The sequence below is a fragment of the Microtus oregoni genome, unplaced genomic scaffold (assembly GCF_018167655.1).
Source record: "Microtus oregoni isolate MIOR12 unplaced genomic scaffold, Mior012 000113F_000, whole genome shotgun sequence".
NCBI classification, from domain to species: domain Eukaryota; kingdom Metazoa; phylum Chordata; class Mammalia; order Rodentia; family Cricetidae; genus Microtus; species Microtus oregoni.
The window spans coordinates 2,172,640-2,195,953 of NW_024544739.1; the positions used below are offsets into that span (position 1 = coordinate 2,172,640).

Here is a 23,314-nt window from a genome sequence, read left to right on the forward strand (position 1 = left end):
GTCCAGTTTGAAAACTATACAATCTGTTTTCCTGCACATGGTAAAAAAGAACGCTTTACTCTTTTACGCCTGTGCTGTGGCTATGCAGCTTGGCACTCACCAAGGTGTGAAGCCATTATCTGTCACAGGAATACCCAGTCCCTAAGCAAGGGCCCTATGCTGGCAATATAAGCAAAGCCCTGGCTAAGCTTATTACCAAACTCAGAACTACACCCATCAGATGTCTCTTCAGTCTAAAATTCTGGTAAATGGAAAAACACCACACAGCTGTGGTCAGGATGTGTGCAGTCACTGGATAACAGAGAACCCAATTAAGATACAATACTTGGTCATGCAGGATGCTTTTGACCACTGGCTCAGGAGTGTGTGCCCTTCTGACAGCCTGGATCGCTTTCGGAGGAAGGCTCCACAATTGTCTGCTCCTGGTTTGGTACAGCAGCCCAATGGCTCAGTTCTCAGGGGAAATAGTATCTCTAAGGCTCAGGGACGAGAAAGGAAGAAGATGCATGAAAGCGCCAAGAGCTGGAGGGGGGGGGGGGAGACTGGGTTCAGGGCTGATGCCCTAACCTGTCCTTACTGTGGAGGAGCAGCAGCTGCCAGAGGACCAACTAGAGACCCAGGGTCAGAGGAGGCATCAGCACAGAATGTCAAGCCACCTAGGTAGGTGAGAGCTGTTGCTATGCCCTCCAGGTAGCCAGGACCTGCCTGGTCCTACACTCAAGTCGCCTGGCGGGGGGGGGGGGGGCGGTACCTCCTCTTCTCACCTCGGGCACTAGTCCTCATAAATCAGTACCGCTGAGTCAGAACAGCTACCCAAGTCACAGGAGAACTGGAGTCATTCTTTAGGCTGCGGCACCGTTACAGTTTGAAGACAACGTTTACATGAATTCATACACCAACATATACACAGTGATATAGCAGGTATTTGTAAACACTAAACCTCTTCACGGCAAGAGCAAAGGTCAGTCTACCCTCACGGGATGTCAATCACATGCTGTCCATTACAGAACTTTAAAAGGCAGCTTTGGTTTTTGTGAATAAAATAAAATAAAAACACCTTCAATGGCAGGGGGCCATTATCCTGGGCTGGTCTCCAGTACCCGGTTCCTATATAACAAACTGGAACCTGCTTTGGTACACGAACAAACCAAACTCTAATTTGGAAGTGGGAATTTTGTAACCAATACCCTGATTTTAGCATGAATGAGCGTCAATGAGTCCCAGACCTCACAGTTCAGACCATACCAACTTGGGCAAATATCTGCATGTAGCCAACCCAGTGATTTCTTCCATATTTCCCTTCTCAGTTTCCAAGGGCACGACCCCCCCTGCAGTCTGAACACTTTCTATGTACAACACCCCCAAATTTGTGAATTTTCCTTTTTGACAGTTAAGGCGCCATAGGGACCTTGAAGCCCAGGACCCCGGGGGCCGCCCTCCCCACAGGTCGCAGGTGTGGCTCCTGCCTCTCTCCATCCCTCTACCTCACTGCTTCTTCTTTTTACTTGCCGGACTGTCTAGCACTTCAATATTGCCTCTGCCACCTTCTGCACTCGGAAGCTTTATGTTGTCCACAGTGACTTCGGAGGGGGTGCAGTCTTCATCTTCGTACTCTGAGCTGTCCGCGGAGCTGTCAGGGGAGCTCTCTTCGGAGCTGTCCTCTTCCTTTGAATCTGACCGATTAATCTCGAATAAGGCCACATCCTGCAGAAAGTGTCACGTTGAGAACTCTACTTCAGGGCAGTTCTGTAACATTTTCTAATAAAGTGGCAGGGTTGGCTCAGTGGATCAGGGTGCTTACTGATCTTCCAGAGGACCCAGTCCAGGTCCCAGCACCCATTACCAAGCTTCAGAAAATCTAACCCTTTCTTCTAGTTCTTCTGACCCTCACAGCCACGCACATTGGTAACAGACACACACACTGACATGCACACAAAAAATAGTAATTCTTAAATGAAAGCAGAAGAAATTACTAATATTTATTATAGATTCTTGAGCACGGGTTGGGCTGTGAGTTTTACATGAACAACAGGTAAACGCTTTCGGTGGCCAGAAGACATCAGAGCAAAGTCAGGGTTGGTTTGAAGGGTTTATTTTACTGATGTTGTTAAAAAGGCTCCTCCTGGCGGGAGAGATGGCTCAGCGCTTGAATGCACGAGCTGCTTTTTCAGAGGACCTGGGTTCAATTCCCAGCAACCATCTGGCTCACAACTGTCTTTAACCCCAGGGGATATCACACCCTCATACAGACATGCCGGGGAGACACCAATGCACATGGAAAAAGAAGTCGCTCCTGCCTAGTACATACCCAACACCATTCTCAATAAAAACAGACTAGAGCGGTGGGCCTCAGCCTTCCTAATGCTGTGACCTTTAATACAGTTCCTCGTGCTGTAGTGACCCCCCAGCCATAAAACTATTTCATTTCTACTCCATAACCTTAGTTATGCTATTGTTAGAATCATAATGTAGGGGCTGGAAAAATGACTCAGAGTTTAATGGAACTGGCTGCTTATAGGTTCTGAGTTCCAGTCCCTCACAATTACCTATAATGGGGAGGGGTCACAACGTAAGTGTCTGTGTTTTCTGATGACCTTAAGCAGGTGGAGGCCCACAGATTGAGAACCACCAGGCATCCCATCAAACACCTCAGACTTAACAAGAGATAGGAACATTGGCCATGGTAACACAGCTACAATCCCAACCTCTAACCCCAGCAATGGGGAGATTGACAGAACAGTTTGAGGCCAACCTAGGCCTCAGGTAAGGCCTGGACACCCAACTCCACTCCCTCAAGAACACCCTACAGCTCCTTCATTAATTAATGAGATTTACATTTCTGAGCAAGGACCAGCAAATTATACCCAGCAGGCTGGATCCCACCTGCTCCCTGGTTCTGTCCAGCTCCTGAACTAAAAATGGTTCCAATGCCCCCAGAAAGTGGCTGAAAAGGGGAAAAATTTAAATACTGAATGAAATACAAAATTGTAGCCTACTGCAAGCTTCTGCCACCAGAGAGCCCCAGGCACAACTTCCTACCATGAAAAAAACACTCCCCTTGAACTTCGAGTCAAATGCATAGCCTCTTGCCTTAAAAATGCTTTAGTGGCCATAACATACAATGTCCCGCTTTCTTGTTAATGTCAACAGCTGTGCCTGGCACTGAACAGCACGTGAAACAGGGCAACAGAGACAGCACAGCCTATGAGAAATGTTCGACAATTTAAAAACCACATTTTACTTTAGAGTAAAATTTCCCATTATCTTCCCCCATTTCGTGGCAAGTACACTAATCCCATCACATGAGTCAACAGGGCAGTTACCATCTGTACGATGTTCCCGGATGTCCCCTCGGTGTTTTCAATATCGAAGCGATCCGCTGGAGCAACCGCCATTTCCTTCCGAAGCTTTTCATTGGCCTGGGCCAGCTGTGGGAGGAACGCCTGCACTTGGTCTAACACTAGAGAGCAAACACAGAATGCAGCCATGTTAGTCATGTCCAGACTCCACAACTCCTGGTGAACACTTCGGAGGAGTGCAGCAATGAACCCATCAACAATTCAGGCCCAGCTTCTGAGCTGCCTCATGTGGGAGGGTCAGAGGGGTCAGCTCAGATGGCTGGGGGCTGAACCAGGGCCTTGCTTTTGCCAGGCCAAGGGCTCTACCCACCAGTCACAGTCCCAGCCCCTCTTTGGGACTCCCAGAGCAACAAGCCCGCACGATTCAGCAATTATTATTCAAATGTTCTGTTTCTCTTTCACCCTGAAATTATAAAATTCTAGAAGGTTGGCATTCCACGAAGGGACTGAGAAAACAGGCAGAATGACCTAATGGATCTAAGAGCGCCTGATCCTTACAGTAAGGCTTACAGGGAGTTCAGGGCCAACCTGAGCAACATAGACCCTGAGTCGGAGAATTCTGCCAGGCGGTAATCCCTGCACTCAGGAGGCAGAGGCACAAAGATCTCAAGTTCAAGACGAGCCTGGTCTACAGACTGAGTTCCAGACCAGGCTGGGATTAAAGGTGTGCTCCACCACCGCCCGGTTTACTTATCTTAAGAGCCTTATGTCATTTAAGAAAATGTTTTATTTTAGGAGGGAATGCTTCAGTTCTGAGGACACTTCTGTAAACACAGGCTACACAGGGGCTACACAAGCAGCATCAAAGCAAAGCCGTTAACAATAGTGTTCCCCAGAACCGTATTTAATATTCCAGATCATGTGAACGGTAAGTGCTTTTCCAAACAAGTGAGTCTTGAGTACTGTTCAAGCTGGTCTCCAACATGCTACCATTCTCCTGCCTCAGCCTTCCCACTGCATCGCAGCCAGCAACAGTACTTTCAGTTTCAAAAAGGAAAAAGAAATGTATTTTGAAAAAAATCTTCAGGCAGATTACGATGAGAAATTTTACTCCTTAGACAAGGATTTACACAATACAAGACTTGCGGTGTCTGACTCTGTGGTCTGATATGAGCCACGACGTCCAATCCCATCAAATGTGAGTTAATTGGCCTAAACTGGGGGAGCGCCCCCTAGAGTGGAAAGGCTGTACTTACAAGGGCTCCTCTGCATCCGAACTGTTTGAACAGTAGAGGTCTTCCTGGGCTGGGGCTTAGAGCTGATGAGCAACTGGTCCCAGATACCTGAAAATACATACAATTGACACCAAGAATGCAGCCAAGCCAGGAGTGCCACTCAGCCACGGATGAAGAATGAGAGGGAACCATCAGTAACAGCTCCTGGGACTGTCTTCAACCTGGACCATTCCAAACCCGGGGGTAGAAGGGACAAACACTCTACAACATTGTGATTCTTTATGTACAAACCAATTGTCCATCCCATACACTGACCGCTCAAGCCTTTTCACGCACAGAAAAATCTCTTTACTTTCTAAATCAAAAATCCCGTCACTCTCAATGGAGAGATGACCCGGGAGACTTGGAATGCTCCTTAAAGCCTAGTGCTTTGGTTAGTGTTACGTTCGGAGCAAAGCCAGAGCTTGGGGTCAATAGCTTTGCTGTTCCCAGCCAGTGACTACCACCATGCCGGTTTTTTCCTACATAAAGCGGGGTCCTCAGGATACTTCCGCAGGCGTCGGGGATGCAGGGAGGCTTGAGCTGGTTAATTTCTGACACTACCACTCTCTACACAAGCTTTGGGGATACTTCCGCAGGCGTCGGGGATGCAGGGAGGCTTGAGCTGGTTAATTTCTGACACTACCACTCTCTACACAAGCTTTGGCAATCAGGAGTGCAACTCCCTCAGATACACTTCGTTCTCAAAAGGTTCCCACTATACTTAATACGCAGACACAAGAACTTTTATGTTTTTATGCGTTCGTTAAAGTTCTATGGGTAGCCCCCACCTGTTTGAAACAAAATGTGAAAACGGAGGCCTAAAGAAGGCTACTTTTATAAAAAGTCCCACTGCGGAGTAGGGATTTGAACCTACAATTTCCATTCTGTATCCCTCCGCCCGCTTCTGGATCCCAAATGCTGGATTTAGGTGTGAGCCCCCACGCCTGGCTGAACCCATGCTTTTCTCTTCTGTACCACACTATCTGAAATGCTGAGAGGATTTCACGCACACGCGTCTCCCTCCACCAAGGTGACAATGAGGAGGGCGCGCCTAAGACAAATATTAAAAATGGTACCTACCATCCTGGCCAAGCTATCCCAGGTCCTCCCTGTAGCATTCCCTAAGAACTACCCGGCCTGTATCACCGACAACCCCCAGCGACCCCTAACAGTGTTCCGGTCTCCTCGGAACACCCCCCCCGCCCCCGGGCCAAGTGTCCCCGCCCCCGGAGCAGCTCTGACTCCTCAGCATCCCCGCCCCCCAACATCCAGGGCTCTACAGTATCCCCGCCTACCGGCTACCCGGGAGCGCCCCGTGCTCCTCAGCATGCCCATCCGCCCCCCCTCAACGCCTCAGGCTTCTCAGTATCCAGGGCTCAGCAACAACTCCGGCCCCATAGCGTCCCGGGCTCCTAGGCATCCCTGGCCGCGGAGCCCCGGGCTCCACAGTACCCCGGCCTCCGGAGCGTCCCGGGCTCCTAGACATCCCCGCCTCCCCGCGCCCCGGAGCATTCCCGGTCCCCCGGAGCACCCCGGTCTCCCAGGCATCCCCGGCCTCCTAGGCACCCCTTGCCCGGGAGCGTCGCGGGCTCCACAATACCACAACCTCCGGAGCGTCGCGGGCTCCACAATACCAAGGCCTCCGGAGCGTCCCAGGCTCCGCAGCATCCCCGCCTCCGGAAACATTCCCGGTCCCCAAGAGCGCCCCGGCCCCACAGCGTCCCGGGCTCCTAGGCATCCCCGGGCCCGGAGTGCCCCGGCCTCTTAGGCATCCCTGGCCCCGGAGCCCCGGGCTCCACAGTGCCCCGCCCTCCGGAGCGTCCCGGGCTCCGCAGCATCCCCGCCATCCGAAGCATTCCCGATCCCCCGGAACGCCCCGGTGTCCTAGGCATCCCAGGCCCCGGAGCCCTGGGCGCCACAGTACCCCACCCTCCGGAGCGCCCGGGGCCCTGCGGAATAACCGAGCCCCGCCAGCATAGAGGTCCCTCCGCCGCCGCTCACCTCGCGAACCCGAGCTCCCCGCGGTCAGCAGCTTCCTGGACACCGTGATCTGCGAGCGATCCCCAGAAGACGACGAAGCTGCGGGAGCAGATACGCGCTCACCGTGCAGCTCCATGCTTGCAAGACAGCACGAGAGAAATTAACCCGGATGGAGAAAGGCACGGGTCGAGGGGCGGGGGCGGGAGGCGGGGCCAAGGCGGCAATTGGCGGAAACCGGGAGTTGGGCGGGGACAGTGGGAGGAGCGGGGCGAGACCTCGTGCAGGAGGCGTGGCCGAAGCGTGGGCAGCTGGGGACCGGAAGCGGGGGGGGGGGGGGGGGGGGGGGGGAGGCAGCGTGGGCGGAGCGCCGGGGAAGCACGCGTGGGGCTTGATCCGCCCCCGCCGAGGGTCGGGCAAAAACAATCTTCCTTGTTTTTGTTGGTAAAGACTCAGCCGCGCTCGGTTTAGCCCAAAGAGGCCTTTGTCTTTCTATTTTTGTTGTTGTTTGGGGGGAGGTTTCTGTGGTCTTGAGTTTGCAGAAATCCCGCTTTAGTCTCCTAAGGCCAGAATTATGGGTGGGAGACACCACGCCCAACTTCTCTATCCTGTTCTTAAACTATATATAATTTTGTCATCCTGGCCTAGGTTGATCTCAGACTAACCATTTTCCCGCTTCAGTTCCTGTGTGCTTAAATCTACCAGCGCTAATCATCATACTTGGTTTCAAATATTTGTAAAATGAAATCTTGCCAAGTTACTCAGGTTGGTCTGGTAATCAAGGTCCCCCTATGTCACTCAGCCTCTTAAATAGTTTGGATTACAGACCTGGACTAGCGGACCCAGCTAAATTTACTATAGAACTGCAAACACGAAGTTCAGCATCTCAGAGTACAGTTTTTACATTTGCCATGCGACAAGCCTTTCGAGCATTTTCCATCTTGACATCCTACAAGATTGTTCCAGGTGATAGTTAAATGGTAAAATATGAAGGGGACCCTGAGGTTGGTCTCCAGCACCAAAACAATTTTTTTTTTTTTTTTTTTGGTTTTTCGAGACAGGGTTTCTCTGTAGCTTTAGAGGTTGTCCTGGAACTAGCTCTTGTAGACCAGGCTGACCTTGAACTCACAGAGATTCACCTACCTCTGCCTCCCGAGCATGTGGATTAAAGACGTGCGCCACCACCGCCACGCACCAAAACAATTTTTAAGAAAGCTGAAACTGGTGGCACATACCTTTAATCCCAGCACTCGGGGACGCAGAAGCAGGTGGATCTCTGTGAGTTAGGCCAGCCTAGTCTAAAGAGCAAGTTCCAGGGCCACACAGAGAAACCCTGTCTCAAAAAATCAAAAGAAAAAAAAAAAGAAACTGAAACTAGACCCATTGAACACCAAACCCCCCATTCCTCCTTTCTTCCCGCCCCTGACACTGAGGCTCTCCTGTCTCTTTTCATAGAAACAGAATCGTAAGCCACTTGTTTTTGTGATTACTTTATTTCACTGAAAATAATACCTTTAAGGTTTACCAGAAAGGATTCCTTTCTATTTTGATGCTGAATAATATGTCATTGGATTACGTACCACATCTGCTTTTGTGGAGGAAGGGATTTGTTTGGGAGGACAGGGTCTCACTATATAGCCCAGGCTCTGTAGTTGAACCCCAGGCTATCCTCAAACATTCCCAAAGTGTTCAGATTACAGACAGGCTTTGTACCAGGACTAGTTCAACAGCACGCTTTCTTTGATCTTAGATACTTGAGTTCCTTCCACCTCATGGCTGCTGTGAACAAGGAGCTGCTGCAAATGTTGCTTCAACCTAAGAATAGTAACACAAACCTTTAGTCCCAGTACTCAGAAGGCTAGGAGGCCAGTGGTTCTTTGTGAGTTCAAGGCCAGCCTGGTCCAGAGAGTAAGACATAAACCTGTAAGAACTACACAGTCAATCTATATTTCAAAACAACTTTGAGTGTTTGGGGGTCGGGGACCACATGCTATGACATGGGTGTGGAAGCCTGGACAACTTTAGGGGGTCAGTTCTTTCCTTCCACTTTCCTGATTCTATGAATCAAAAAATTATAACTGCAGACAAATTTACCTGATGAGCTATCAGTCAGCCCAGATAACACAAAATATGGTCCAAGGGCTTGAATACATATTTCTTCTTTTTTGAAAGTGCACGAGCTTTTTTCGTTGGACACGTCTTGCATTCAAAGTACCCTTCAGTGACATCTTTAGCCTGAGGTTATTTGCTACAGTCCTTTGTCACTCCAGAACTGCAACCAGTCGCTTGAACATTCGTCCTTGACCACAACTGAGCTCACATGCACAATACACACAGACACACGCAAGTCCAGGACCGTCTCCAAGCAGACTGAGGGACTGGAGACTATGTTATAGTCCCTGAAAGGAGCACACACAGGACAGGCTTCTAAGTGGGCCGTGGTGGCAGCTGCCTGACTGTGCTGCAGCAGAAGAGGCAGCAAGTGAGGCTGAGCCATCTGCCAAGAACTGCACCAGGAAAGTCGCGGCCATTCCCCTGCACCAGGAAAGTCACGGCCACTCCCCTGCACAGCGACCTGTGATCCAGCTGGGAAGTGGAAAGGGGCAGGAGGAGCCAGGACTCTATACCGAGCTGGCCTCAGACTTGTGTCAGCTCCCTGCTTCTGCCTCCTGGTTGCTGGGATTCCGGGCTCTTGCCACCAAGTAACCCAGGCTGGCCTCAAACTCACCCTGTAGCCAAAGATGTCCTGATACTCCTGTCTCTCCTCATCACAGCTGGTTTGTGTAGTTCTGGGGATCAAACAAACGCCTTGTGCTTGCATGCTAGGCACGTACTCTGTCAATTAAGCTACATCCACAAACACTGCGTTTTTTTTAAGTCAAAACTATTGTAGTTATTTCCATACCTTTAAATTTTTTCTCCTGGGTTAAGTTTCTAGGATCTTGTCCTAGAACAACTGAAAGACCCTCTGGACACCCCCCCCTCCCAGAACCCGCAGCTGGCCTGCTCCCATGAGAACATCCTGTTCGCTTAAGACCCTCAGGACCCTCTCAGGACCTGCAGCTAGCCGGCTCTCATGAGAACATCCCGTTTGCTTAGGGAAACAGGATGCCTATAGTCAGCACATGTGCCCAACTTAGAATATCAGTAATTCACAGAAGAGACAACTCCCCCTATGAAAGATCCCAGCTTGGCTGCTGTAACGTCATTTCACAAAGCTTTTGACAAACGACTGTAAGTGCAGAGTAAGGTCAGGGTCCCTGGCTGCAAAACAGGATATTTATATCCATAGATTCGGACAGGACATCAATTAACAGGATGTCTGTTCCCATACATCTGTGCTGGGAAAAGGAAAAACCCCCTGTGCCCCTTGCCCCATTCCAACTGACCACTAACAATGCATTTGCTTCTGTAATCTGCTTCTGCTGCCCTCTTTCCTATAAAAAGACCTTCCCCCAGTCTGCAGGCGCGCTTGTCTTCCGAAAGACTAAGTCGCCCCAGGTACCTGTGTACTTAAGTACTTAATAAAGCCTCTTGCTATTTGCATCCGAAGAGTGACTCGCTGCTCCTTGGGAGGGTCTCCTCAGCCTGAAAGACTGCCCAGCACTGGGGTCTTTCATTTGGAGGTCCCACCGAGATCTGGAGACCCCTGCCCAGGGATCACCGACCCACCACCGGGAGGTAAGCTGGCCAGCGATTGTTTCCCCTGAATATCAGTGTTTCAGTGTATCCGTGTTTCGGTGTTTCTGTGTTTGCGCTTGCGACTGACTCTGTACTAGTTGGCTGACTAGATCTGTATCGGGCGGACCGCGGAGGAGCCGACGGGCTCTCACTCCCGACCGCAGCCCTGGGAGACGTCTCAGAGGCATCTGGGGGCCGGATGTGGTGCCTGGCCCATCGGTAACTCTGTGAATCCTTACCGAATAGGATTGTTCGGGGCACCCCCACAGTCCGAAGGGTACGTGATTCTTCTGGGAGACGAGGAATCCGGATCCTCAGAGTCTCCGTCTGAAATTTTGCTTTCGGCATTATGCCGAAACCGCGCCCGCGCATCTGTATTGTCTGTGTATTTTTGTGCTTAATATGTTCTTTGTTTTGTATATCTGTTTGTACTCGAGTCTAAATCTGGTACCATGGGGCAGTAAGTAACCATCTCTTTGACCCTAACTCTAGGAAAATCCAAAAGAAATGCAGACAGTCTGCCCTTCCTTTACTTCTCTAGGCTCTGCTGCTGAACTGCCCTGCTTGCTGTCGCGAGGGGGGAGGGAACAGGACTGTGATCTCCTGAGGCACAGCCTGGAGCCAGGCCTAGGCGGGGCAACTGGCTCCAGCTCTGAGCAAACCTCTCAGCAGGACGCAGGGCGGGGCATGGCAGCAACCCTGGCCCGAGTCAGAGAAGGGGGCAGCCGTGGCCCCCCCTGAAATCCCTGTGCTGAAAATGACGTCCTCCCTTGCTGACCTGAAGTCCACCAGCACCGCATGGGAGGACTGGGGGAGGAGGGCTGCCTTAGACAGTCCAAGGTGTTCCCTCCCCCTACAGCCAATGCAAAGGCCTTCCCAGCTGCTACTGGCAGTGTGAGGGCTAAGAGGAACTGAGTGGACCAATCCTGACCTCACAAGTTCCCTGGAGGGAATGCCTCCTGGGGCCTCTGGAATCCCATTCAGAGAAAAGCTGCTAGATTGCTGTGAGTATAGAGATGGGATGTGGGAAGCTTGTGCTATACAACTAGGAGCTCACTGTGGACAGAGCTGAGGCTGAAGCCAGGTCCTGGGAGGATCCCCAGTGGGGTTCCCTGTGGAGAAGGCTTGTTTTCCTTAGAAAATAAGGTGCTAGAGACTGAATGGCAGCCCCCATCTGCAAATGCCATGTAAAACCTTGTACTAAAGATCTGTGGCCCTTGCCCAGGGGAAATAGCTGGTGCTAGCGCCAGGGTCACAGAACTAAGCCTGGGAACCTGCAGTAGGCTATTTCTCTGGGGTCGGATACCCTATTAAAAAGCAAAGGTCCCCTAAAGAACCTGGACCTTTCCATTTTGGCAGTAGGGCAAGAGATTGCAAGTAAATTTCCCTGTGGCTGTTGATAAATGATAAGTGTGGATTCAGGAGTAGTAGCTAATGGAATAAGCTGACATTAAAAGGGCCTGCCAGCCCTAATAACATCTGTCTTCTGGGGATGCTCTATACCAGTCATCATGTGCTGCATCCAGGTAAAAGCCTCTGGTTTAAAAATTGGGAAAATTAAATTAAGTCACTTTAAAATAATATGCTTGTGATAAAAAAAAAAACTACTATGCAGTGTGTCTAGAAGAAAAGTAAATTCCCAGTTCTGTTTAGATGGATGCAGGACTACACTGTCTTCAAGAACTATTGCTGTAGAAGGCCTGGCACAGGGCCGGGGCCATATGAACAGCCCAGCTGAGCTTTTAAGCCAGCCCATGTTTAGATCTGAATTTAACACTTGTCTGCTCACAATGCTTGTGATAAGGTGGGGGCCCTGAGTTGCCCCACAAGACAAAGATCTGCTAAAGCCTCTCACCCCACTACAATGGCAAAGGGGGTGTTACTAAATGATGAGGTTGAGTTAAAATGGTCCTTTTGACTCTTTATAATGTTTATGGCTATTAAAAAAAAAAACATGGCGAAGATTCTCATTTATTATTAATATAAAAAAGGTGCATTTTGAGTTGTTTTCAGATTCTGTCAATGATAATATAAAGGATGTCGCTAAGTTTTTAAGGTAATATGTTATCTAATTTTGAAAGTCCACCATGCTAATGTTCAAAGTAGCTGTAAGCATAAATTGTCAAATGATATTTTTAATCTTGGTCAGTTTTACAAGAATAAGATAAAATCTCAAAATTGTTTAATTTGCATTTCCCTGATGATTAAGGATGTTATATTTAAACAAATTTTAAATATCTTTCAGTCACTTCAAGTTCATTTGTTGAGAATTTACAGTTTTGGTCTGTGACGTAATTGTACTAAAATATTTGTTTTTATGAGGATTAAGTTCCTAAATTCCTTATACGTCTCATGATACCTCCCCATTCTACAGGTTGATATTACGTTCTGTTGATTATATCCTTTGCTAAAATAAATTTTAAACTTTTTTCCTTCTATAAAAGGTTCAATATTGTTGGTTTTATGTTAAGGTCTTTAATTTGTTTGGATTTCAGTTTTGTGCATAGAGAAAAATATGGACCTATCTTCATTCTTCTAAAGGGAGAAACTGACAGTCAAAATGCTGGGCTCATGGCAAATCTCAGGCGGGGGCTGCAAGGCACCCCACTAATTCGGCTGAGATAAGAGAGGTTCTCCAGGGGCCAGTTAAAATCTGTGTTCCTTAAATGATTAATGAAAGTTTACAGGCATTTTACCCAACCTCTGAAGGTCAGCAGACAGCAGTAGCCACAAGAGAGAGAGAGAGAGAGAGGGGGGGGAAGCAAAAGAAAGATAGGACTCAGACAGATTAGGAGCCTGGGCAACAGAAGATCAAAGACAGATAAAGAGGGACACTGGAACTGAGTAAAGAATACAAACTGGACACCTTACGAACTATAAATTTGGGAAAAAGACAAATAAATGACTCGTTCCTCCCTGGTCACTTCTGAATGTATGACCAAAGCCTTTTGTTGACCAAACGAGGGACTTTTGCTTTCGCTGCTGTTTTCAGTTCTGCAGGAGACACAGGCTGCTTGTCTGCCTCTGTCTCTACCACGCCCTCCTCACCAGGACGACCACCTCTCCTGCCTTCACTGCTGAAGAAATCCTCACCTCCTAGCAACTGCCTTGGTGCTGTGCTTGCTCTAAAGCCTGCATGAGCCCTGACTGCTCACTCTACAGTCTTGCTCCCCTCACCCATGTCAGACTGCGATACAGCAGTCACCATGCTACCACAGGTGCCCTCCTGTGCCAGACTACTGCTCCTGTGCTGGGCTGACGTCGATGGACTATGGATCCTACCAGCATCTGCCTAAAGGACAGGCGAATGGCAAAATGGCAGGCTAAGCTGTGCCAGGCAGAGCCGAAAATGAGGGTGAAGCTTGCCAGGGGTACAAGGCTGGCGGTCCGAGCTAAGCAGGTACAGAAGACCGAAGGTAAGCGGAAGGCGGGGGCAACATTGGTGGACAGGAAGCAAATGATCTGGGCCAGTAGCCTCCCTTCAGGGATGGTGGCCCGACCAGAACGCTGAACTTGTGGCTTTGATACAAGCTCTACAGATGGCAGAGGGAACGTCTATACTAACAGCAGGTATGCTTTTGCCCTCACCTATATATATATATATAAAGCAATATACAGACAAAAAGGACTGTTGACATCTGCGGAAATTTTGAGCCTCCAGGAGGCCACGCATTTGCCAAAGAAGATAGCCATCATACATTGACCAAGATTGAGACACCCAATGTAATGGCTAAGAAGATCAGAAAAAAATCATCCTAAGGTTTGGGATGGCCAAGATAATCATGTCCCATAATAGGCCTGCCTTTGTTGCCCAGGTAAGTTAGGGTGTGGCCAGGACATTGGGAATCAATTGGAACTTAAGCTTACCAACCCCAAAGCTCAGGTCAGATAAATAGGATAAGTAAGATTCTAAAAAAACAAATTGATATAATTGGCCCTGGAGACCAGCAAAAATGACTGGACAGACCTCCCTCCCTCCTGTCCTGTTCTGGGTTCAAAACACCCCGGCATCGTTGCCACTAGCTCTGTTGCCTGGCTAGTTAGCTGCTGCTCATGTATCTGCTGACAATGGTTGACCTTGATGATGGAATCCTGAGCTCAAGGCTTGCACAGGGTAGGCACATCTGCTGTAAGATGGGCTTACATCACCTTCAAGGCTCTTCTTTCCTAAAGTCAGAAACCCACAGGGCTCTGCTCATTTTTAATGTCTTTTAAAGCATAATATCAGACAGCAGAAGCAAAAGACAATTCTGTTCTGTTCCTCCTTTGTGTGTCTGGGACCTATTGACAGGAATTATTTAGTACAGTTTGAGACTTTTCCAGATCAGACCGTTTTGTGCAGATAACTGCAGAGAGAAGCAAACACACCTAAAGCCTCCTTACCTCTTGACAGGTTTTGTTTTTCTACAGGAAAATCTTGTTTTAATCTATGGGGTTATAAAATGATATGGCTTTCAAAAGGTAAACAGATGTAATTTAATATATGATAAAATAGATATCAATGGGATGTTAAAACTTTTTAATGCTGTACTTACAAATGTGAAGCCTGGGTAAGGTCAGTCTCAAAAAGATATTTATGTCCCCATTGGCTGTCCTCTGGCTTTAGGGCTTTCTGTTTTGTTTTAAACATTTGTCATCCTGTATTGCATTTTCTCTCATTGTTTGTTAAAGTTCTCACAATGGACACAACCCTGTACATTTGGATAAAGCTGATGCTACGGGATGCAATGGAAACTCGTAAATGCCATGTGGTGCCAGCTGGACCGAAACTGACTTCTCCGGCACATTCTCTGGAGCTGAGGAACAACACTCCCGGTGTCTACAGCAAAAGAGATTTGTCTCCATAATACTAAACTTGCCTCTTAGGAGAAGGCATCCATGTGTTTCTTAGGGCTGAGTTAAGCTCTTTGTAGTCAATAGACTATTATTGCCACAATGTTGGGTGCTATTCTCGGGTCTACAGTGGTTCACAATGTCTACCATGTAGTTACTTTCAAGCCTCATTCAGATAATTTTGTTAAGAGCTATTCTGCACACCCTAGAGATGTTTTACTATCTTCTCCCAATACTGCTCTGTAAAGTATGAGTTATTTTGTCCCATCAGTTGTACTAGTTTTCATGTGGCTATTGTCTGAGCAAATATTTCAGAGATGGTGCTCCATGACAGGAGGGGCCTGGTTCGGTTGTTTTTAGATGCTGACCATAGTGGATTGGTTAGAAGATTCATGATCAAACTTAGAGAAAGATTAAAGCAGAGACAAAAGCTGTTTAAATCACAACAAGGATAATTTAAAGGATGATTTAATAAGTCGCCATGGTTAAAAACCTTAATTTCCACTATAGCTGGGCCCCCTACTTATTTTACTTCTCATCTTTACAATCGGCCCTTGCATTTTAAATCGCCTGGTACAATTTATAAGAGACAGGCTTTCAGTTATCCAAACCATGGTACTCTCCCAGCAATATCAGATATTAAAGCAGAATGACGTAGAGGTTTTTAAACACATGGATTTATGATTAAATCCATAAAAAAGAAAAAGGGGGAAATGAAAGACCCTCTGGACACCCCCCCCTCCCAGAACCCGCAGCTGGCCTGCTCCCATGAGAACATCCTGTTCGCTTAAGACCCTCAGGACCCTCTCAGGACCTGCAGCTAGCCGGCTCTCATGAGAACATCCCGTTTGCTTAGGGAAACAGGATGCCTATAGTCAGCACATGTGCCCAACTTAGAATATCAGTAATTCACAGAAGAGACAACTCCCCCTATGAAAGATCCCAGCTTGGCTGCTGTAACGTCATTTCACAAAGCTTTTGACAAACGACTGTAAGTGCAGAGTAAGGTCAGGGTCCCTGGCTGCAAAACAGGATATTTATATCCATAGATTCGGACAGGACATCAATTAACAGGATGTCTGTTCCCATACATCTGTGCTGGGAAAAGGAAAAACCCCCTGTGCCCCTTGCCCCATTCCAACTGACCACTAACAATGCATTTGCTTCTGTAATCTGCTTCTGCTGCCCTCTTTCCTATAAAAAGACCTTCCCCCAGTCTGCAGGCGCGCTTGTCTTCCGAAAGACTAAGTCGCCCCAGGTACCTGTGTACTTAAGTACTTAATAAAGCCTCTTGCTATTTGCATCCGAAGAGTGACTCGCTGCTCCTTGGGAGGGTCTCCTCAGCCTGAAAGACTGCCCAGCACTGGGGTCTTTCACAACAATGCATCTAACACTAGCTTTTCAGCCTCTGCTCTAAAGTATTTTAAAAAATACATTCAGAATTAGGACACTAGCTAGCCTGGCTTTCTGATAGAAATGTTTACTACAATGCAGACGCGTGTAAAGGATGGAACCGACCTCTAGGTTGAGACCCTTGTCTCCTCCTTAAAGGGTTAATCCAGGTGAGGACTAGGCTAGCTGACCCCTAGGAAGGTTGGTTCATCTTTGCTTTTCCTGTTCTGAATTCCCAGCCCCTAACATTGTCCTCACCAGCTGCGCTGCCTCGCGATGCCTGCAAGTCAGCCTGCCTTTCTTAGACCTATTTCTTCTAGTCTTTTTCAGATATTGACCAGAGGATGTTTTTCAGACTCCAGAACTAATTCTTAGGCTTCCTTATCTTTTACAAAGCTCTCCTCCACAGGGCACTTGGCTGCGTGCCTCTGTGTGACAGACCTCCGCAAGGCCTTATCTCAGGCCAACTGGGGTTTGTTCCTTCTCCGTTCTCCTCCTCCCATTGCAGGCTTAGGAGTTTGCCTGGAGTTTGCCTTTTAAACCTAATAAATTGTCCCCACGCTTTTGTTTGTGTCCATCCTTAAATTATTCTACTAACAAAACTAAGAACCCCAAGAACGGTCCCTGATTTCTCAGGTATTCTATAACAGCTCTGCGGGGTTCCCCAAAGTTTCAGTAACGGTCCTTTCCTGGCCTTTAATTCTTCCACTGACAGAGAAGACGAAGCTGTTCCTGTGACTGTGGATAGCATCAATACAACACAGCAGAGCTCAAGAGGGGGAACAGTCGAGAGCTAAACTGTGGGAGAGGACCAGCTAAAACGCTTGTTCTCCCAGGTTGACAAACCATGTACAGCTTGTACCTTTTCCTCTCCTCGTCCTGCAGCTGCAATCTTCTTCCATCTATTTCCTGTTGAGAATGTTTTACAAGTTTACACATTCTGATTACAAATGGGGATAGGCGCTCCCAGGACCCTATCCAGGACAGAGAGGTCTTCGTTATCATAAAATAAATACGTTCATGTGGTCATAATATCCGCTATTCCCTTTGAAATGGCACAAACAGAATACTACACAGTGGGCACAAACTTCAGATGTATTTAGCAGAGAACATGGGGAGGACAAGGCCAGAGATGGCTGCAGGACCTGATGTGGACACAGCACATACACTTTGTACCTCTTTGCTTGCAGAAACTCGGCAGAATGCAGTGTATTGGCTAAGTCCCTGGTCTCCCATTCTTGTTTTTGCTGTTGTATTGCTATAATTTCTCTTATAGATAAGTTGTAAAAGCAATGCTATATACCTGTTATGCAGATTCCAAGACAAGTACATTCTGCCTCTCTTTTTTTTTAACTTTTCTTTTTTTGGTTTTTTGAGACAAGGTTTACTCTGTAGCATTGGAGCCAGTCCTGGAACTAGCTCTTGTAGACCAGGCTGGCCTTGAACTCACAAAGATCCGCCTGCCTCTGCATCCCGAGTGCGCCACCACACTCCTGGCTTAATTTTTCTTTCTGGATGAGGCAGGAAGGGTACACTAGGGACTCAAGAGTATTTTTTTGTTAGATGGAATATCACTGTGTTGTCCTGGCTAGCCTTGAACTCACTACGTAGAGTTGCAGAATATTTTATAATACTGAGAACCCCAAGACTGAGTTATTTACTGAAAAAACCTGCTTCTAGCTGTGGTATGGCTCAACCCTAGCACATACCTTTAATCCAAGAGCTTTCTACTTGAATATTGTAAACAGGATTAAATGAAGCCAACCCCATAGGTCAAGAGGCAAAACAGCCAATCGGTTGACAGAAAAAAAAAAACTATAGAGAGTAAGAGGTGCTGGGCCTGGTCGCACAGGTTTGCAATTCCAGTTACAGAGAAGCAGGGCCATTACCCAAAGTCTGTGTCCTAGCAAAAAACTCCACCAACGCAGCTTAAAGCATACAGTATGCAGTTAAATTCTTTTTTTTAAATAAATATCTTTATTTATATTGTATGAATGTTTTGCCTGCAAGTATATCTGCTTGCCATGTGCCTAGTCCCTTAGAAGAGGGAATCAGATCACCCGAAACTGGATGTAAGCGGTTGTAAGCCACTGTGTGGGTGCTGGGAATTAAACCTATGTCCTCTGTGAGAGCAACCAGTGCTCTTAACCGTTAGGCCATCGCTCCAGCCTCCTACAGTTAAAAATTCTACATTAAGTAATATCCAGGATGATGGTGTAAGCCTGTAATCCAAAATACTTGAAGGTCAAACAGACAGATTTTAAGTTTGAGGCCAGCTGGAGCCATCTAGCTCATTTTTTTTAATTAATAAATTATTCTGCTAGGAATAGAACCAGAATCAAAACCCAAATTGCAAATAAAAACAGAAGAATTCGGGCCGGGCGGTGGTGGCGCACGCCATTAATCCCAGCACTCGGGAGGCAGAGGCAGGCAGATCTCTGTGAGTTCGAGGCCAGCCTGGTCTACAAGAGCTAGTTCCAGGACAGGAACCAAAAAGCTACGGAGAAACCCTGTCTCGAAAATATAAAAAAAAAAAAAAAATTCTAGATGTGTTCATTCATTCATTTCAAGTGGATAATTATAGAATATTCCCTTAGGGTTGGCAAAGTCAAGTGAGTATGAACTCCGAGAGGTGGACAAGTGGTAAATCTTCACAACTGGGTGGCTTTGGGTGCTATTGAAACCTTAAGGAATGGTTACTGTGGAAACAACAAACAGACACTCAGTCTGTCTGGTGGGTGTAGATCAGGGCAGATTTCTGGTAGAATGGAGTCTTCCTCATTAAAAAGAACAAGGAGCTTAAAGGTCTGGAGGCCAAGAACTCAGTGGTCCAGGTTGATAGAGATCTAACAGGGCAGAGCACCTTCTAAAGACACTGGGGGCAGGGACAGCTCAGAGACACTCCCAGCTGCCAAACAGAAATGCCCCTGGCCACTCTGGGTGCTCTGGCAGCACTGCAGGAGTTCATTTTGCTTTTCCCTGGATGTGTGTGCATGCATGTCTGTGTGCGGATGCAAGCATGGTGATGTGGGAGTCCCCTCCGTATGCTGTGAATACCATTGGTTAATAAAGGAATTGCTTTGGTTCTATAGAAGGGCTATGGGGGAACAGAGCTAGGTGGGTAAAACTAAACTGAATGTTGGGAGAAAGAAGGGTGGAGTCAGAGAGAAGCCAGCTGCCGCCGGATACAGATGTGTTGAAACTTAGCTGGTAGGCCACAACCTTGTGGTGATGCACAGATTAATGGAGATGGATTAAATTGAGATGTCAGAGTTAGCCAATAAGAAGCTAGGGCTAATGAGCCAAGCAGTGATTTAAATAATACAGTTTCTGTGTGGTCATTTTGGGGCTAAGCGGTGGGAACCAACAAGCGGCGTGGGTGCCTCACAACCATGTAGTAGAGGTCAAAGGACAACCTTGGTGTTGGGTACCACCTTCTACCTGATCTGAGAGAGAGTCTCTTGTTCACCATTGTGGATGAAGGACTAGCTGGTCTTTGAGTCTGTGGGAGTTCTCCCTTCTCATCCCCCATCCCCCATCGTGAAGCAGGAGTGTTGGGAATACAAACACAAGCTACCACACCCAGCTTTGTGTGGGTTCTGGGGGAGCAGAACTCAAGTTCTTAGGCATGCAAAGCAACCGCTTTTGCCCCCAGGCCATCTCTCTAGCCCCTTTCCTTCCTTTCTTATGCCCCATTCCTAAAATTTATCTTTCCATGACTATCGATGCTTCTTATTTCAATCTAATATTATGTCCTCTTATAAGTCTTCATTGACTCCCGCCCCACCCCCAACTTCCAAAGGTTCTGAAGATGCTTCTGCTCCATACACTATGGCCTCTCAAATTTCCCCAGGCTTCGTAGCTGTAGGCATTGTATTGTGTGTTAAATTGTTTGTCTTCTCTGATATTAAGGCAGTAGTAAACTTGGAGTGTTTTTCATTGTATTTTTTTTCTTTTTTTTTTTTGTTTGTTTTGTTTTGTTTTGTTTTGGGGGGGGGCTGCTGGGGAAGAAGCCCAGGACCTCAAGCTCACTAAGCACCTGTTCTGTTAGCGCTCTACACGCCAGTTCTAAACTCAGGAGGTTATTAATCTGTCCAAGGGATGTGGAGAATGAGAGTAAATACTCAATTTATTGTAGGTTCCAGCCATGACAAATTCAATAACTTCTCAGTAGTTTTCCCTAAAGCAATATGTGGTTCCAAGAAAGACCACAAACTGGGACCACCTAAGGAAATTCCTAAAGTTCCAATCACCCTAGATAGGATCACCTGCCAGCACACACTGGCGCCTTTCACCAGGACACTCCTGACAAACATCAGCCAATCTGGGGTCCTACACCTGAGAAATCCCTCACCCCCTACCTTTGCTACTATGAAAACCCAACCCCAATTGAGCACTGGGCTCTCCAATCACTCCAATACGTTGGACACACGAAGAGTCTGAGTTTGCAAACTTGTATAAAAATAAAGACTCTTTGCTTTTTACATACAGGACTCGGTCTCCTACCTGGTTTTGGGGGAACTCCGTGATCTGGACATAACACTTATAAGGTATAACTCAGAGCAGCACCTCTACTGCAAGACCAACATGGCTGTCTCATTGGCTCTCATGAATCCCCAGATCCATCCACCCTCCAGCCACAGAATTCTACTCTTCTAGTTGCTCCCTTTATCGCCTTCCCCTCATTTCCATGAGCAAATCCTGTCTTTATGAGCAAATCCTGTCTTTCGCATCTGCTCCCAGACAGACACATCCAGAGCCCAGCACCTCTTCCCGTTTCCTGTTTGACCACCCAGGGCTGGGCCATCATCTCTCTCACCTGAGGAACCGTCTTAGGGGTTAGAGGTGGTCTGCCTGTGCTCCCCACAACAATCCCACTGAAACCAAACAGATAGTGGGCTACTTCTCAAATTCTTCCAGGGCTCTTTCTCACTTCATTCTCGACACAAGATTGCGACCTGGTCTCTGCTTCTACCCCCGCCCCCAGCACCATGCTGTCTGCAGGTGGGACAATCATTCTAGACACAGGATTACACCCCTGTCTCTGTTTCTGCCCTTGCCCCCAGCACCAGCCGTCTGAGTGCTGGGCAATCATTCTAGACACAGGATTGAGCCCCCCCTGTCTCTGTACCCTCCCCAGCACCATGCCCTCTGCAGGTGGGACAATCATTCTAGACACAGGATTGCGCCTCTGTTTCTACCCCTACCCCCAGCACCACGCCGTCTGCAGGCTGGGAAATCATCCTATCCTCCCAGTTACATCCCTAGCCTATTGACATCTCCGGAATACAATGCATTCATTTCCGTCTCAGGACTTCTGTGTTTGCTGTATCTCCCCCCACATACCATAACTGCTTTCCTATTTCTTACTGCTCAAACTCTTAATTTTTCTCTGATTATATTATGATTACTATAAACTATGTTTATTCCGAATGAAACAAAGCCCCTCCTCCTATGATCTCCTCATCCCAACTCCAAAACTCTTCTTTTGGGGGTGGGGAGATGACAAGGTCTCACTGTGTAGTCCTGGAACTCACTCTGTAGACCAGGCTGGTCTGGAACTCCCAGAGATCCGCCTGCCTTCTGCACACCTGGTGGACTAATTTCTTTGCCATTATCACTATCTGGCTAGATATAATTAAAATTCATATTTCATCTATGGTGTGTGCATGGGTGTGGATGCGCCATAGAACATGCGTGGAGATCAGAGGACAGCTTGAAGAAGCTCATTCTCTCTTTCTACCAAGTATGTCCTGCCTGGGGACTGAACTCAGGTTGTCAGACTTGGTGACAAGCATCTTTACTGGCCATCCCACAGGTAAATATTTTTTTTATTTATTTGTTTATTATATATACAGTATTCTTCCTGCGGGCCTCATTACAGATGGTTGTGAGCCATCATGTGGTTGCTGGGAATTGAACTCAGGACCTTTGGAAGAGCAGGCAATGCTCTTAACCGCGAGCCATCTCTCCAGCCCCCCAGGTAAATATTTTTTAACTGTTTGTCTTTTCTCACTTGAACGGGAATCCTGGGAGATAGACACTAACTTGTTTTTCCATGAGTGAAACCAGAGCTGTAGTCCTAGAGCAGATGATGGAAAATCACATTTAATTAAGTACTTAATAAAGACCTGTAGATGGATGAATGATGGCATGTGCTTGGCAAACAGGAGTCTTGTAGTACCAACCTGTTGTATACTTGTTGAACACTGTTGGGTCTTAAACCCTGGACAGATGACTAAATGAGATGCCCGTTAACATATCAAAGCAGATGCTGGCCACCAAGTTCATCCAGCATCCCCCAGTCCCTACCTGTGACAGGGTATGGCTGGCATACCCCGCTCCCTACCCTAAACGTATCCAGCCGAGGGGCTGGGCTGCCCTTCCCCCAGCTGCCCTTCACTATATAATCCAGCCATTTTGGTTACCTGGCCCTTTGGTCTACCTTTTACCCTCTTGACCCAGGCCAGCCTCTTGGTCCGCAGCTCCTTTCCCCTCTCCTAGCATGGCCTGGGTCAGTGTGGCCATGTCTACTCTGGACTCTCCCAGATGTCCCTGCTTCTGATTATGTCTCCCTTTGTCTGCAATAAACCTTCTCCTCTACCGTACCTAGGAGCAGTCATGTCCTTTACTTTTTTATTTCTTCTTCTTTTTTCCCCATTAATCTGGTGCCATAACCTGGGGGAGTATCATAAATGAGTTCCCTCCCAAGGAGCCCAGCCATTCCGAATCAAGCTGTTCATCTGACTCTCTGAGGGTGTGAACAGATCATTTGTTTCTGCTGGCTTCTGCCACCCAAGAGACTGGACTCCAGATTCTAGCGCCCGAAGCTTCTGCTTCCTTCCTCCTGTTTTC

At 47.7% G+C, this 23,314-nt stretch overlaps 1 protein-coding gene across 1 annotated transcript; it reads right to left on the reverse strand.

Annotated features, from left to right (window-relative positions):
- Positions 1 to 882: 882 nt before the first annotated feature.
- On the reverse strand, positions 883 to 6,692 carry LOC121443826 (uncharacterized protein C12orf45 homolog). The gene is made up of 4 exons (XM_041645600.1): positions 6,578 to 6,692; positions 4,556 to 4,642; positions 3,324 to 3,460; positions 883 to 1,704 (listed from the first exon to the last, which is right to left on the reverse strand). Exons 1-4 carry the CDS (start codon positions 6,690 to 6,692, stop codon positions 1,486 to 1,488), a joined length of 558 nt encoding a protein of 185 aa, XP_041501534.1. The 3' UTR covers positions 883 to 1,485.
- Positions 6,693 to 23,314: the final 16,622 nt, after the last annotated feature.

Excerpts from the sequence above, each read along its gene's own strand:
- LOC121443826 (XM_041645600.1), bottom strand. The coding sequence starts at position 6,692 with ATGGAGCTGCACGGTGAGCGCGTATCTGCTCCCGCAGCTTCGTCGTCT. Across the intron at positions 4,643-6,577 it reads GGGGAGCTCGGGTTCGCGAG|GTATCTGGGACCAGTTGCTC; the intron begins GTGAGCGGCGGC and ends ATGTATTTTCAG. Across the intron at positions 3,461-4,555 it reads TCGGATGCAGAGGAGCCCTT|TGTTAGACCAAGTGCAGGCG; the intron begins GTAAGTACAGCC and ends TTTGCTCTCTAG.